Source organism: Hemitrygon akajei, chromosome 5 (assembly GCF_048418815.1).
Source record: "Hemitrygon akajei chromosome 5, sHemAka1.3, whole genome shotgun sequence".
Classification (NCBI taxonomy): Eukaryota; Metazoa; Chordata; class Chondrichthyes; order Myliobatiformes; family Dasyatidae; genus Hemitrygon; species Hemitrygon akajei.
This window is the reverse complement of record NC_133128.1, coordinates 43,540,050-43,556,953: the sequence shown is the minus strand read 5'-3', so window position 1 is coordinate 43,556,953 and position 16,904 is coordinate 43,540,050. Positions and strand designations below refer to the sequence as shown.

The following is a 16,904-nucleotide window of genomic DNA, read 5'->3' as shown; positions in this document are numbered from 1 at the left end:
CACTTTTTTTCTTTTTTTCTGTCTGCCTTTAAAATTGCAACTCATCCTGTTGTCTGCAATTTTGCCCCACCATCAGCCTCTTCTTGCTAGGAGTCTCACTACACACTGCCTCTGTTTGTAAACCAACTACCACATCTCCCTGCCAAATTAGTTTAAACCCTCTCGAGCAAACCCGCCCACAAGGACGTTGGTCCCCTTCGCATTCAGGTGCAACCCTTCACTTTTGTACACGTCACACCTACCCCAGAAGAGATCCCAATGATCCATAAATCTGAATCCCTGCCCTGTGCACAAGTTCTTCAGCCATGCATTCGCCTGCCAATCATCTTATTTTTATCCTCACTGGCACATGGCACGGGCAACAATCCAGAGATTACTACCGTGGTGGTCCTGTTGCTCAGCTTTCTACCTAGCTCCTTAAAATCCCTCTTCAGACCACCTCACATTTTTTACTTGTGTCAATGGTGCCGATATGTACCTAGACCTCTGGCTGCTCACCTTCCTGCTTTAGAATGCCATAGACCCGATCTGAGATCCGTGACCTTGGCACCCGGGAGGCAACATATCATCGGGGCGTCTCTGTCGAACCCACAGAATAGTGTCTCTGTTCCTCTGACAATGAAATCTCCGATCTCCACTGCAGTCCCCTTCACCCCTCTGCTGTTGGCCAGAGACCCAGTCACTGTGGCTCTCTACTGGTATGTTCACCTCTCATTCTTCTAATGAGTGTAAGCCCAACCTATTAAAGCAACTGATAGATGAAGACACTTTATAAATCTAATGAAATTTCTCTTTATTGCCTCTAATGCAAGTAAATCCTTTCTTAGCTATTAAAACCAAACCTGTAGTCACACCAGGTTTTACAAAGGTGTTTGAATATGTCCCTACTTTTACTGTATTACTCTTGGAATAAATGCCAATGTTCTATTATTCTTCCTGATTTCTTGCTGTACTTGTATGCTAACCTTTGTTTTTATGTACTAGGACCCCTCCCAAAATTCATTATACCGCATATGTAGTCTCACCCCACCCACCCCCACCAATTATTGCTTGCCAACTGAAAACAACCCATTTATCCTCCATTTGTCCTCGTCCTGTTTTCTGGTAATTACCATTTCCATATCCAGGACAATATAATAATTTCTATCTCTTGTGCTGTTGTCTGACAGTCATCTTTTATGTGACACCTTATCTAAAGTCCTCTAGAATTCCAAACATATTCTATTTATTGGTTCCCTTCATCCGTCCAGTTTGTTGTTACATCTTCAAAGAACTCTTGCAAGATGTTCCAACATGATATCCCTTTTCATAAAACAATATTGACTTTAGATTTTTCAACATTGTTAATAGTGGAGTCCAGTCTTGCCAGTGGCAGTTTGCTTTCATCTCTTCTTCCTAGTTCAGAAAGTATTAAATGTTGACTAGACATTTCCCAGTCTTCTGACCTCCCACGAATCTTTGCAAAATTCTGTGCCTTTTGGATTTTTTTTTACCATCCTTGGTTAGCCAGAGACTGCATCCCTCCAGCAGAGCATTCTGCTCTACGTTTGCTGAGTCATATGAAGCATCTCCACAAATATTTCCTGCTATTAAATTACAGATTAAAGATGCCTTTAATCTATATTCTGAGAGCAGTAAGCCAACACTATTATTATTAGTCTAATTGCCTTCATTTAAGTTTAAAACGTTGGCTTTAGGCTGATATTTTTCTCACTCGAACGGAATATGAAATTCTTCCATGCTCTCCTGAGGTTCCTTTTCTATGAGATTGTTAATTAATCCTGTCTTAATGCACGACACCGGTGGTAACATAGTCTGGTTTGTTCCTCTATCTCTCGAATAAACTTCAGGGCCTATAAAAAGTATTCACCACCCCCCCCCCCCCCGGAAATTTTCATATTTTATTTTTAAAACATTGAATCACAGTGGATTTAATCACACTGATCAAAAGAAAAAGACTCTTTTGTGTCAAAGAGAAAACAGATCTCTATAAAGGGATCTAAATTATTACAAATATAAAACACAAAATAATAGATTGTATAAGTATTCAATACCCCCCCCCCCCAATATGACACACCAAGTCAACACTGGTGCAGCCAATTGGTTTTAGGAGACACGTAATTAGTTAAATGGAGATCACCTGTGTGCAGTCAAGGTGATTCAATCGTTTGTAGTAAAAATACACCTGCTGGTGAGTCAGCATCCTGGCAAAAACTACACCATGAAGACAAAAGAACACTCCAAGCAACTCCGCGAAAAGGTTATTGAAAAGTATGTCAGGAGATGGATACAAGAAATTTTCCAAGTCACTGAAAATCCCTTGGAGTACAGTAAAGTCAATCTTCAAGAAATGGAAAGAATACGGCGCAGCTGTAAATCTGCCCAGAGCAGGCCATCCTCAAAAACTGAGTGACTGTGCAAGAAGGGGATTAGTGAGGGAGGCCACAAAGAGACCCATGACAACTCTGGAGGAGTTACAAGCTTCAGTGGCTGAGGTGGGAGAGACTGCACATACAACAACTGTTACCCGGGTGCTTCACTGGTCACAGGTTTATGGGAGAGTGGCAAAGAGAAAGCCACTGTTTAAAAAAAAAACCTCAAATGAAATCTCAGTTAGAGTTTGCCAGAAAGCACATAAAAGACACTGAAGTCAGCTGGGAAAAGGGTCTATGGTCTGATGAAACCAAAATTGAACTTTTTGGCCATCAGACTAAATGTTATGTTCGGCATAAGCCAAACACCACACGTCATCAAAAGCACACCATCCCTACTGTGAAGCATGGTTGGGGGGCTGCATCATGCTGTGAGGATGCTTCACTCCAGCAGGCCCTGAATGGCTTGTGAAGGTAGAGGGTAAAATGAATGCAGCAAAAATACAGGGAAATCCTGGAGGAAAAATTCAGTCTGCAAGAGAACTGTGACTTGGAAGAAAGATTTATTGTCCAGCAAGACAATGACCCCAAGCATAAAGCCAAAGCTACACAGGAATGGCTTAAAAACAACAAAATTAATGTCCTGGAGTGGCCACGTCAGAGTCCAGACCTCAGTCCAATTGTAGTTGTTCACTCATGATCTGCATGCAATCTGACAGTGGTAAAAAAAGTCAAATTATATCCACTGTAATTCAGAGTTGTAAAACAATAAAACATGAGGAGTTACAAGGGGGTTGAATATGTTTTATAGGCACTGTATGTGCTCCATGAACTCATTCTCAATGCTACTATATGCTAATTCCATCAATAACTTCTTGTTAGTATGTCTCCACGCAAACTGAGTTTCTGAGCCAATAGCATTCCTCAAGACTTCAGTGTGCTCATCCTTCATTAACCCTATCCTTTCCGCCTATTCTCCAGAGTATCAAATGCCTCTGACTTGTCACTTTCTGACCTTGGTCACCTATCAACCATGTCTCTTTAATGGATCTGTTCAATTCCTGGAATGGGGAAGTTGATTTGAGGAACTGGCTTTACATAAGAAAGGAGACGAGACAACAAGGTTGAGGAATGGAGTTATCAGTGATCTGCGTAGTGACTGGAAGTGCCCGGAGATCTCATCATGTTGACCTGTAGGCTGGCTTGTTTGGTGCTCTGACGCAAAGACCATGTTGTCCCATTGGTATCCTAAGTGTGTGATCCATAATTCCCGGCAGTGCCTCCAGAAGGATCATTGCATGGGAAAAGACGTTATCCTAGGCAGACATATTGTGAAAACTGCACTGAGGCAACGGGTGATTTGTGACAGGAAAAGCCAGGTCAGATGTTACGATTGTTGTGATTAGTCCCAGAAATGGGACATGGTTTACTTTAGGAAGTATTGATTTTTTTTAAAAAAATACACAGCAATAAATCAGTTACATAATCAAATTTCTTATCATTATGTCAGGCATAGTTTGAACAGTTTCCAAACCTGCTCTGATTCTGCTGCTCCGATTGTAATTCCTGATTAAATCCCGGGAAAGTGAATGTAACCCGGCAGAGTGATTTAAACACAGAAAATTCTGGACTCCTGAGCAACCTTGGCAATGATTGTTATGAAGAGTGGCATTTCTCCTGAAGCATTAACTCCATTCACTCTCTCTACAGAGGTTGTCTGACCTGCTGAGCATTTTCCAATTTTATTTCAGATTTTATATAACAGCAATATTTTCCTTTGCTACCGCATTGACATGTAGTGGTGTAGTCTTTGGGTCTTCGAGCTTTTAGCTTGAAAGGATAGGAACATTGAGAAGATAGGCTTTTGGGTCAGTATACTTCTTGAGTTTATGGAGAATGGTACAAAAAACAAAATAAACTTTCAGTGAGTGACAGTTTTTGTGGGTGGAAGTACCTTGTTAATGAGAGAGGTCAGACTGGTTCCACCTGACAGGAAGGTGACAGTAACTCAGTTAACAACGCATTACAACAGTGGTGTCCAGAAGAGTATCTCTGAATGCACAACATGTCCAACCTTGAAGTGGATAGGCTACGGCAGAGGAAGACCAGAAACATACACTCAGTGACCTCTTTATTAAGTACAGGAGGTAACTAATAAAGTGGTCACTGAGTGTAGAAGATCATATATATTATTGAGGAATATATTAATGAAAAGTGACCTTATCAGCATCTAATCATGAATTGCCCCATTGTTTGATCTTGATTTGTTGCTTCTTACAGGGTATACCATTTTAGAGCCGGATAGGTACATAGAAGATTCATTATTACAGTTTAGATTAGATTCCGTAGTTAAGTTAGTCTGTTTTCATTGTCGTTATCTCTTTATAAGTTACCAACCTATGCAAAAATTGTGGGTATTTTTGTTTCCTCTTCCTAGTCTGTAAGCAGCATCTATGGATTAGAGTGTACTTTGTTGTTGCTCCTTTCGGCACCTTGTGGCAATCTAGCTGCTGCTTTATTCAAACCCGGGACCATTTGCCTCGAAGTCCAGTGTGGATACCACAACGCCACTGGCCAGCTTCCCTTTAATAGATTGTTTATCTGTGATTTTTTAATGCGTTTTATCCACCTGTGAATTTGGCTTTTAAAACTGTTGAAATTGTGCTTTAGGAATTTACAAGATGTGGATGTTTTATAATTTGGAGCACAGAAGAGCAGAAAGATGTAGGTGGAATGTTAAATCTGTGGGGAAAAATCTTGTAGATAATTTCTCAAATTTAAAACTGGCCAAAATTGTCAAGTTTCCCTAAAATAAAACAACTACAACATTATAAAGTTGCCTAATTCTCTATGCACCTAATCAGCACTTAAAAACTAAAGTGATGCACTGTATGGAAGAGCAATTTATCATAAATATATCATAATATCGTAAATATTTTAGATTTCAGAAATGTTACTAGGGATAATTATCAAGATGGCAAATGGGAAAGGCAGCTTCTGTCTGGAGTGGTTAGAAAATATAGAATTCTGGGAAGGGGAGGGGTAAAAATATATATATAAGATTTTGATTCATTTTGCAGTAGAGAAAGTTTAAGAGGCTTTGAGGTTTTCATAGTGGTGGAAGTTTATTTCTGAATAACCTTAGATTTAAAGAAGAAAAGATCAAAGTGGGAGATAAGATTATCCTTTTCCCATAATGTTTTGAAATCTGAAATGCAGTCTCTAGAAGTGACAAATTATTAAAAAGGGTTTGATAACATAATTTATTTTCAGCAGTGTACAGGGTTAAAGATGAAAAGTGGGTTTGAAGAAATTGGAACCCCTCTTTCAAAGAGCCACTGCAGGAAAATGGGTTAAATTGTCTGCTGTGATTTTGCTGTGACCATTTGGTCACTGGTTTCATCTCTTTTTTTTCCTCCTCTTGGTGTAAGAACCGCCTTTCTTTGTGGGGATTGGTTTCAGACTGGATCCATTGTGGACTGCTGTCATGTTGTTCTTTCAGGTCTGAATCAGCCGCCATTGAATTTCAATGATATTGCACATCCTGATCTACAGAATATAAGAGTTGGAATAGATTGGAAGTTCTTCACGGTAAAGTGCATCTTCACCTACTGTAGTGGGATAAATTTGTACTGCCAGGTACAAGAGTAGAGTGGCATCATTTATAGAAGTTCTGTGGAGGTTGTCCATGAATGGGGAGGCCGTTGCTCAGGACTCCATATCTTAAGGATGACATTGGAATCGTGGCAAAAGGTGGGGGGGGGGGAGAAGAGCGGTGGCTGGCAATTATAGCTGCTCAGTGGGAGAGGAGTTAAAGCTCTTTCAGTGTCCAAGTCGTGGCAAGTGGCACGGCTGATGCAAGACTGAGAGGCAAGCAGTAGAGTGTACAAGAGCCACTGCAGTGTGGAATGCCCTAGTCCTGCTTCCTGGCAGGTTTCCACACCATATTCATCCTTGCCTTTATTTATTTTTTTTGGCTGCTTTTCATTTGAGTCTGGTGTGTGAGCCGCTTATCTGGTGAGGTACTTGGGGTGAAGCCAAGGGTAAGCTGTCTTCTGCAGAAAGAAACCTTAAATCCAACACAATCACTTAACTGAATTGAAGTAGGAATGATTGGAACTATTCCCTGGAAGTAGCTGAAGAAAATTGTCCTAACAGTATTTACAATTTCAATGGACCATAGAGGGAATTAATTGACAATTCTCTGGGATTAGTGATCTTTCAGTGCACAGTTGATTTTTTTGGAACTGTGGGATGAAATGTGTATCTAATTTCATTGTTTTAGATTCTGTATAGCCTACTGGATATTAATCAGGGTAAAGTTATGGAATATGCTGGAGGTGCTTACTATATAACACAATTAGGATGTGCCCAGTAAATGTCTCCTACCTCTTAAAAATGGCTCCCAAAGAGAAGGTATGAATCCAGTAGTTCCGGCCAAGTCTCAGTTTGCCACTTTCCTAACAGCCTGATGCACACCACAACTTTCTCTGCAGCCTCTGTGTCTTGATTCCCATTTTGAAATGATTGTATTATATTCTATTTTAAAATTCCTCACTGGTCGGAAATTTCTCTTCTCTTTTAACAGGACTGTGAATCTGAAGTTTTAAACGCTTGCCAGAAAGGTATGAATATCTTAAAACTTTAAAATTTGTTTCCATATATAATGGAATAGAAAGTCACCAGGACAGTCTCTACCTCCAAACTGGACTCATAAATTGGAAGAATATTATTTGATGTAATGAAGCTGTATCTCTGTCTTTATGTGGGTGGGCAAAAAGAAAGAAGGAAAATTAGTGTTACATCCTATCTGAAGACTGGCCAGCTATTACATGGGTCCTTATTGACGTTGGCCTATGATTCGTGTCTTGTAACTTAACTGAGAGAATTTCAGAGCATGCATTTAGACACTAAGATGTGTTTCATCTAGTTTTCAAGTTGAGATGTGATCAAAGGGTAAATTTGGGATTTCAAAGTTTATCAGTTTAAAGAAAATGTGGTGTGTGTGTATCCTCATCTAAGAGTGCAGATTATTACATCCCTCCCCCATGCTAATTCATACCATTAGAAGTATGGGTGAAAAATGTATCATTCCCTCTGTGAAGGATCAGGGTTAACATAAACTAGGAGAGCAGGTAAAGGTGAAAAAAAATAGGAGTTTTATTTACCCAAAATGTTTACAAACTCAACAGAACTGTTCTAGAGTCCAAACTTGAATCAGCTGAACAGAACTGGGTTACAACAACATAGTAAATACTCCTCAAACCAACTGACCCCACTCATCTCTTGACTGCGGGTTTATATTCGATGCTGGCCAGTCCATAGTAAATTGCAGGGGAGAGAAAACATTCCTCTCCTTAAAAAGATACGGCATAAATGAAGCAGCTCCAGAGAACACCCCTCTGGCTGTAGCAGAATAGCACAAACTAATTATCCAGCCCCATCTACTCAGGCTGGTGTAATGCAACAGCTTGGTCGTTTGCCAGATTATCAGGAGGATGGTCAACATCCATCTGCGTAGGGGAGGGAATTGGAGACACTGTGTTACCTTTTATCACTAAAATCAGCCCTCATAACCTAGGTCAGAGTAGGAGGCCTCATAATATGTGGTCTCCATAGTCAAATATGAAAATCTGAAAAAATATCTATAAACAAGAAAATACACACAAATTATTCATGTACTTAAGTCGTAGCTAATTTTGTCTCACTTTAATGCAGCGGTACAGCACTTAATGAGTTTGGGTGCAACAGTAGTAGACTTGCACATTCCAGAGTTGGAGGAAGCACAGACTGCACACTTAATATGTATTCTGAGTGAGATTCGAGAGTTTTTGAACATGGATTTTAATAATCAATACGACAAAATGGTAAGGAATTGTTTTTAACTAAAAACACTAACCTGAATGCTTTTGTATGGTGGAAGGGTTGCCCTTCATTACCTAATTCCCAGTGCTAATTAACTGTGCTTCAAAGTAAATTTTTTTTTTGCATTCCTTGGATGTCTTTGAATCCCTCTGTGGTCTATAGGCAGCTGTTCAATGGAGTCCTTGTTGTAGCTCTAATCCTGTAGAAAGCAAAATTAGTTTGCAAGTTATTTACTTCTGATTATTTCTATCAGCTGAGCACCATTCGTGTTTTGAAATGGAAAGAAAATTTGGTGTAGTTCAGAATGATTACATTTTTGCCATTTTGCACTAAGTGATACTTTACACTTTTCAAAACTAGAATCTTGGGTGCCTGGAGTTGATTTTCATCACTATTTAATCAGAAAATGATCTGCTACAGAGAGTGGAAATAAGTTTATTCTGCTTTTGCTTAAGTGTCTTGCCTATGATAGCAGCTGTGCAATGTTTGGCTATTATCCCATCTCTCATAGTATACATCAAATTGTCCATTCTGCTTTCCTATATGCACCCCTCTGCATTTGCCACTGTTAGATTTCATCTGGAATTCATCTCCCACTGTCCAACTCAATTCTTTCATCTAGTCAGCACATTCCATGGCCCAAACAAGTGGATTTTATCTCTAAGGAGAGCAGACTAGAATGTATTCTATCTGTCCACTGTCTCTCGGAAAGTGTTACCAAATAAGGTGTAGTATATTTGTTATACGTTTTGGAAAAAGAACACGTAGGCCTGTTTACATGCTAGTAGGATCTGTGGTAGTTACTGTAGTAGTACACGTAGTGGAGAATTGTGCTGGTTGCAGTCCCCCGTCCACAGTTCTGGCCCAGCTGACGATGAGGGCTGAAATCACTGGCACTTACACCCTGAGGTAACTTTAGAGACTAGGTGTTAAGTGATTCTCTCCCTGGAACTTAGTGAGCTTTGATAAGCAAAACTGGGAGCACTTTGGCTTCTGGAGCAGTTGTAAGGATTTTTTAAAATCCATTTGAAAGATGCTTAAAAACTGTTAAAGATGAATTGCATAAGAATTTCAAAAGCAAATAGTTAATTGAAAATAACTAAGGTATTCAGAAATATTTAAATATTTTTACTTGATGGTTTTTAATTAAAAATAATCATTGTCTTCCCCTTTGCATTCTCATCTACAGAGTTGGAATCCCTTTTTGAATCTGCAGGTCTTCTCAACCCGAGACCGGAGCTTGAGGTCTAATGTGGCCACATCTTTCACTCAGTAATTCTCCAAATGCTGCATTCAGCAGAATTTGCACAGAAATTGGAATCTTACTAAATTTCAAGAGCTGAAAGCCAGCTCTTTGGCCAACTAGGTTGTCTGTCTTTTATTGGCAATCTTGTTTTCCAATCCTAACACAGACCCAAAGTCACAAGTCGATACTGATACCATGAGGGTGCAAACATCTGATCGTGTTTTCAGTATGTCTGTTTTTGTAGAAATAGTTTGGTGTTTAAAGGATCATTTTTCAGGCAGAAGTATAGAACTTTATCCTCTAGAGCGAGAAGCTGCTTGAATATCTTTTCCAAAAGGTTTGACTGACACATCAGAAACCGCTAGTGCAAAATTAAAACTCCTCACTGAATTTTGAAACAATGTGGATTAGAGTTTGCTTCTCTCATTATACTTGGAAGGCATTACAACTCCACTATTTTTGTACAAACGTTTGTTCATGCATGTGGCCGTCCTAGCTGCAATACTAGTTTGATTTATATTACTTATTCAAGACTGTTTAATCTTGAGTCACGTCATCTGTTTCCCTTACAGAATCTAGATACTCGTGCATCTTTAGCTCTTGCATCAAAATTCACAAGTTCTGACTACATTCAGGTATGAACAAAACACAAATCTTCATCTACTAACTAGGAAATTTTTGTCTTTTGTTTGCATCCTGTATGTTTTCTTCCCCCTGTCCTCTGATGTTCCAGGAGCTGTTTGGAGCCAAATGGTTCCCTTGTTTCGGCAATTCTGGATGTAGCTGGTACAAAAAGTTAACAAATCCTTTTTACCTGCTGGTGTACATTCTCAAATTATAAAGAGATTAGGGATATAGGGATCGAAGCATGACTGTGAAGGTGCGTCGACATCAGCAAGTTAGACCAGCGGGAAGAATTTTAAAAGAAGACAGTTTTATAGAGCGGGCATCAGAGTAGGAGAGCTTTGGCTCAATGGGGCTTCGGCGATAACGGTCGAGGCGAGGTAAGTTACTTGTGTAGAATAGGGATAGGAAGTGAGGCCAGTGTTCTGTACTGGGTGGCAGATGTGGGAAGTCTGAGAGACTCCCAAACTCCCGGACAGCCACATCTGCGCCAGGTGTGTCGAGCTGCAGCTCCTTAGGGAACTGGAGATGCAGATCGATGACCTTCATCTGGTTAGGGAAAGTGAGGAGGTAATAGAGAGTAGCTTATAGGCAAGTAGTCACACTGGGGACTCGGGAGACAGGTAAGTGGGTAACAGTCAGATACTAGAGAGTACCCCAGTGGCTGTCCCCCTTGACAATAAGTATTCCTGCTTGAGTACTGTTGGGAGGGACGGCCTACCTGGGGGAAGCGACAGTGGTCGTGCCTCTGGCAGAGTCTGGCCCTGTGGCTCAGGAGGGTAAGGGAAAATAAGAGGATGGCAGTAGTGATAGGGGATTCTGTAGTTAGGGGGTCAGACAGGTGATTCTGTGGACACAGGAAAGAAACACAGATGGTAGTTTGCCTGTCAGGTGCCAGGGTCTGGGATGTTTCTGATCGCGTCCACTATATCCTGAAGTGGGAAGGTGAACAGCCGGGGGTCATGGTACATATTGGTACCAATGACATGGGTAGGAAAAGGGAGGAGGTCCTGAAAGACTACAGGGAGTTAGGAAAGAAGCTGAAGAATAGGACCTCAAAGGTAGTAATCTCGGGATTGCTGCCTGTGCCATGCGACAGTGAGTGTAGGAATAGAGTGAGGTGGAGGATAAATGCGTGAATGAGGGATTGGAGAAGGGGCCAGGGATTCAGATTTCTGGATCATTGGGACCTCTTCTGGGGCAGGTGTGACCTGTACAAAAAGGACAGGTTGCACTTGAATCCAAGAGGGACCAATATCCTGGCAGGGAGGATTGCTGAGGCTATTGGGTAGAGTTTAAACTAGAATTCCTTGGGGGTGAATCTAAACTGAAGAGATGGAGGAAGGGACTGTTGGCTCACAAATAGAAAAAGCTTGTAGACAGTGCGAGAGTGAGGATAGGCAGGTGATAGAGAAGGGATGCACTCAGACTGATGATTTGAGGTGTGTCTATTTTAATCCAAGGAGTATCATTAAAAAAGTGGATGAGCGTAGAGTGTGGATCAGTATTTGGAGCTATGATGTTGTGGCCATTACAGAGACTTGGATGGCTCGGGGCAGGAATGGCTACTTAGAGTGCCAGGCTTTAGATGTTTCAGAAAGGACAGGGAGGGAGGCAAAAGAGGTGGGGGTGTGGCACTGCTGATCAGAGATAGTGTCACGGCTGTAGAAAAGGAGGAAGTCATGGAGGGATTGTCTACTGAGTCTCTGTGGGTAGAAGTTAGAAACAGGAAGAGGTCAATAACTCTACTGGGTGTTTTTTTTTATTAATAGACCACCCAATAGTAACAGGGACATTGAGGAGCAGATGGGGAGACAGATTCTGGAACGCTGCAGTAATAACAGGCTTGTTGTGATGGGGGATTTTAATTTCCCCAATATTGATTGGCATCTTGCTAGAGCAAGGGGTTTAAATGAAATGGAGTTTGTTAGATGTGTTCAGAAAGGTTTCCTGACACAATATATAGATAAGCCTACAAGAGGGAGAGGCTGTACTTGATCTGGTATTGGGAAATGAACCTGGTCAGGTTTCTCAGTGGAGAGCATTTTGGAGATCGTGATCACAATTCTATCTCCTTTACCATAGCATTGGAGAGGGATAGGAACAGACAAGTTCTGAAAGCGTTTAATTGGAGTAAGGGGAATATGAAGCTATCAGGTAGGAACTTGGAAGCACAAATTGGGAACAGATGTTTTCAGAGAAATGTACAGCAGAAATGTGGCAAATGTTCAGGGGATACTTGCATGGTGTTCTGCATAGGTACATTCCAATGAGACAGGTAAAGGATGGTAGGGTACAGGAACCGTGGTGTACAGAGGCAGTTGAAAATCCAGTCAAGAAGAAAAGAAAAGCTTATGAAACGTTTTTTAAAAAACTAGGTAATGTTAGAGATCTAGAAGATTATAAGGCTAGCAGGAAGGAGCTTAGGAATGAAATTAGCAGAGCCAGAAGGGGCCATGAGAAGGCCTTGGCAGACAGGATTAAGGAAAACCCCAAGGCATTCTACAAATATGTGAAGAGCAAGAGGATAAGACGTGAAAGAATAGGACCAATCAAGTGTGACAGTGGAAAAGTGTGTATGGAACCAGAGGAGATAGCGGAGGTACTTAATGAATACTTTGCTTCAGTATTCACTACAGAAAAGGATCTTGGCGATTGTAGGGATGACTTACAATGGACTGAAAAGCTTAAGCATATAGACATTAAGAAAGAGGATGTGCTGGAGCTTTTGGAAAGCATCGTTGGATAAGTCACCGGGACTAGACGAGATGTACCCCAGACTACTGTGGGAAGCGATGGAGGAGATAGCTGAGCCTCTGTCAGTGATCTATGCATCATTGGGGATGGGAGAGGTTCTGGAGGATTGGAGGGTTGCATATGTTCTTCCCTTATTCAAGAAAGGGAGTAGAGATAGCCCAAGAAATTATAGACCAGTGAATCTTACTTCATTGGTTGGTAAGTTGATGGAGAAGATCCTCGGAGGTAGGATTTGTGAACATTTGGAGAAGCATAATATGATTAGGAATAGTCAGCATGGCTTTGTCAAAGGCAAGTTGTGCCTTACAAGCCTGATCAAATTTTTTGAGGATGTGACTATACACATTGAAGGTAGAATCGTAGATGTATATATGGATTTCAGCAAGGCATTTGAAAAGGTACCCCATGCAAGGCTGATTGAGAAAATCAGGAGGCATGGGATCCGAGTTTGTGGATCCAGAACTGGCTTGCCCACAGAAGGCAAAGAGTGGTTGTAGACAGGTCATATTCTGCAGAGATGTCAGTGACCAGTGGTGTGCCTCAGGGATCTCTTCTGAGACCCCTACACTTCGTGATTTTTATAAATGACCTAGATGTGGAAGTGGAAGGATGGGTTAGTAAATTTGCTGATGACACAAAGGTTGGGTATGTTGTGGATAGTGTGGAGGGCTGTCAGAGGTTACAATGGGACGTCGATAGGATGCAAAACTGGGCTGAGAAGTGACAGATGGAGTTCAACCCAGACAAGTGTGAGGTGGTTCATTTTGGTAGGTCAAATATGATGGCAGAAATGGGAAGTCTCTTGGCAGTGTGGAGGATCAGAGGGATCTTGGGGTCCGAGTCCATAGGACACTCAAAGCAGCTGTGTAGGTTGACTGTGTGGTTAAGAAGGCGTACGGTGTATTGGCCTTCATCAATGGTGTGATTGAGTTTAAGAGCCAAGAGGTAATGTAACAGCTATATAGGACCCTGATCAGGCCCCACTTGGAGTACTGTGCTCAGTTCTGATCACCTCACTACAGGAAGGATGTGGAAACTATAGAAAGGGTGCAGAGGGGATTTACAAGGATGTTGCCTGGATTGGGGAGCATGCCTTATGAAAACAGGTTGAGTGAACTAGGCCTTTTCTCCTTGGAGCGATGGAGGATGAGAGGTGACCTGATAGAGGTGTACAAGATGATAAGAGACATTGATTGTGTGGATAATCAGAGGCTTTTTTCCAGGGCTGAAATGGCTAGTACAAGAGGGCACAGTTTTAAGGTGCTTGGAAGTAGGTACAGAGGAGATGTCAGGGTAAGTTTTTTATGCAGAGAGTGGTGAGTGCGTGGAATGGGCTGCCGGCGATGGTGGTGGAGGCGGATACGATAGGGTCTTTTAAGAGACTCCTGGATAGGTACATGGAGCTTAGTAAAATAGAAGGCTTTGAGTAACCGGAGGTAATTTCTAAAGTAAGTACATGTGCGGCACAGCATTGTGGGCTGAAAGGCCTGTATTGTGCTGTAGGTTTTCTATGTTTCTATATTCTAGTGCAGAGCTGACAAAATTTCTTAAGATTCATGAATGATCTCAGTGGCTTCCAACTGTAACAACTCGACTCAAAGGGAAGGAAAGTGATGTTGGTAAAGAATATTTGCCATGAATTGATTAAAGGAGAATTAACAAAATAGCTTTTTTTTAAATGCCGGGCTATTACCAGAGGAAAAAGCTTAGAGTCTTGATGTGTGCAGTGAATTTTTTGATGCCATTATTTATGTTGATTTCTTCACATAGTGTTTGTGGTATAGACTGTTAATGAAGAATTGAGTCTTAGCAATAGGATTGTATTGTTGTTGTCAGAAAGGGATATCCTAAGGAAATCCCAGACTACAGAGTCCACAAGTGGGAAGCAGCTTCACTTCAGTTAGGCTCCCAGTCAATTATCTTAAACTTCCTGTATCCGCTCCTCCTCTTGACCTTGCAGCTGAATAATTTTCCTCCAAGACTCACAAGCCAGCCTGAAGAACTTGCTGATCTCCTCGGAGTCTTTTTACATATACATGGTACACAATGTTTACGAACTTATTTGTATTTGTAAAAGTCTGTCTGCCAGGGCAGCTATAGAACAGCAAACACGAGGAAATCTGCAGATGCTGGAAATTCAAACAATACACACAAAATGCTGGTGGAACACAGCAGGCCAGGCAGCATCTATAGGAAGAAGCACTGTCGACGTTTCGGGCCGAGACCTTTCATCAGGACACAGGACATTTTGTGTGAACTATAGAACAGAATTTTTTTTTAAATTGTAGTATATATTGCTTTTCAGGGTGGAACTGAGATTCAGTGATCGGACAATGAGGTGGGTGATGGGTGGGGAAAGCATCTTCTGTTAATCTCTTCACACCTATTCCATATGTCCTTCTCTAAGCATCTTTGTATTAAATCCAGATTTTCACTTCAGTAAAGAAAAGGACCTTGTTTCTTTTTCTTCTTTCCACCTCACAGGCTTGTCGTCAACGAGCACGGGCTATGCATTTTCTGAAAGAAATTTTCAAAGATGTGCAATGCATCATTACGCCAGGTGAAGCAATTCTCTTGAACAATACAAAGTAAAGTACTAAATTAAATCACTGTGTCCGAACTGTTCAGTAAAAATGACCCTAAAAATATTTCAATCAATGTTTTAAATTTATATTTGCGACTGAATTTTAGTGTTTCGGCTTTGGTATTCATGAGATGACTTCTGTAGGTCCCTGTTATGTTTTGTAACGCCTCTGACCCTTTTTTCTTTTCTCTCTCTGGATCTACTTCAATTCCTTACTCTTTCTTTCTCACATTCTTTCTTTCCATCTCGTCCTTTTTCTTCTAGTTTGTGCATCTTGATCTTGGGAAGGTGCATTTAGCCCACTGGTATTCTCTTATTCATTCCTCTTCTGTTCCCTTTGCGGTCTGATCTGTCCTTTTAGTTTCTGCATCCACAACATCATCTGATGAACCTGTTGTTTTCTTATTTCCATTGATGCCTCTATTTTTGGCCTTCCGTTCATCCATCTGGGTGTTGGTCTTTGCAGCTACTTTTACAAGCAACTTTTTGCCTCCCACATGAAGTTCATGTATTACCCTCAATGCACACAGAGTAGATTCTGCTTCTTTATCAAGTCGTCATTTATTGTTATTTCGACCATAACTGCTGGTACAGTACACAGTAAAAATGAGACAATGTGTTTTCAGGACCATGGTGTTACATGACACAATACAAAAACTAGACTGAACTACGTAAAAAAACAACACAGAAAAAAAACACTAGACTACAGACCTGCCCCGGACTGCATAAAGTACACAAAACAGTGCAGGCATTACAATAAACAATAAACAGTAAGGTGTCAGTCCAGGCTCTGGGTATTGAGGAGTCTGATAGCTTGAGGGAAGAAACTGTTACATAGTCTGGTCGTGAGAGCCCGAATGCTTCGGTGTCTTTTCCCAGATGGCAGGAGGGAGAAGAGTTTGTATGAGGGGTGCTCACAAAAGCTGAATGTTTGAAACTTTCCTGAAGCCCAATGAACTCTCTTCTAGCTTTTTCCAAAAAAAAGTGCTACATTTTGCAAGTAACTGCCCAATTAACATATCAGAAGCTTTCTCAGATATGTTGTCTACAAAAACAGTTGTAGTTGGACCAGTGCTTTATCACTTGCACGCTTCCCCCCAGATCCCTGTAATGTTGGTCCTTCTGATTTTACCACATACAAGCACAATGTGGCCTGTTGTATTTCACCATTGTGAATGTCATTCCCACAGGAGTTCTCTTTTTCTCCAGTACAAGTTCTTAGTTGGATATCTGCAAGCTTCAGTTTAGTATCTTTGAAATGCCTCTCACTCTCATTTTGAGAATGAATGAAACCGTTGCACCAGTGTTCAATTTCATTTGAATTAATTTGCGGTACATTTCTGATGTAAGCAATATTACTTGTCTCTTGTTAGTTTCCAAATTGTAAATCTCAAGTGTAGCCAATCCTGAGTCACCCTCATCATTATCAGCATGCAGATTAGTGCTGTTTTTGAAA

At 41.0% G+C, this 16,904-nt stretch overlaps 1 protein-coding gene across 3 annotated transcripts in view; it reads left to right on the top strand.

Annotated features, from left to right (window-relative positions):
* The window catches only part of LOC140727700 (uncharacterized), a 101,149-nt gene that overhangs the window by 69,113 nt on the left and 15,132 nt on the right, over nt 1-16,904 (top strand). For all 3 annotated transcript variants that reach the window (XM_073045371.1, XM_073045370.1, XM_073045372.1), the window contains exons 13-17: nt 5,875-5,963; nt 6,961-6,997; nt 8,091-8,239; nt 10,056-10,118; nt 15,349-15,424. In XM_073045371.1, coding sequence (XP_072901472.1) covers nt 5,875-5,963; nt 6,961-6,997; nt 8,091-8,239; nt 10,056-10,118; nt 15,349-15,424 — 414 coding nt within the window. The remainder of the gene's footprint in view (nt 1-5,874; nt 5,964-6,960; nt 6,998-8,090; nt 8,240-10,055; nt 10,119-15,348; nt 15,425-16,904) is intronic.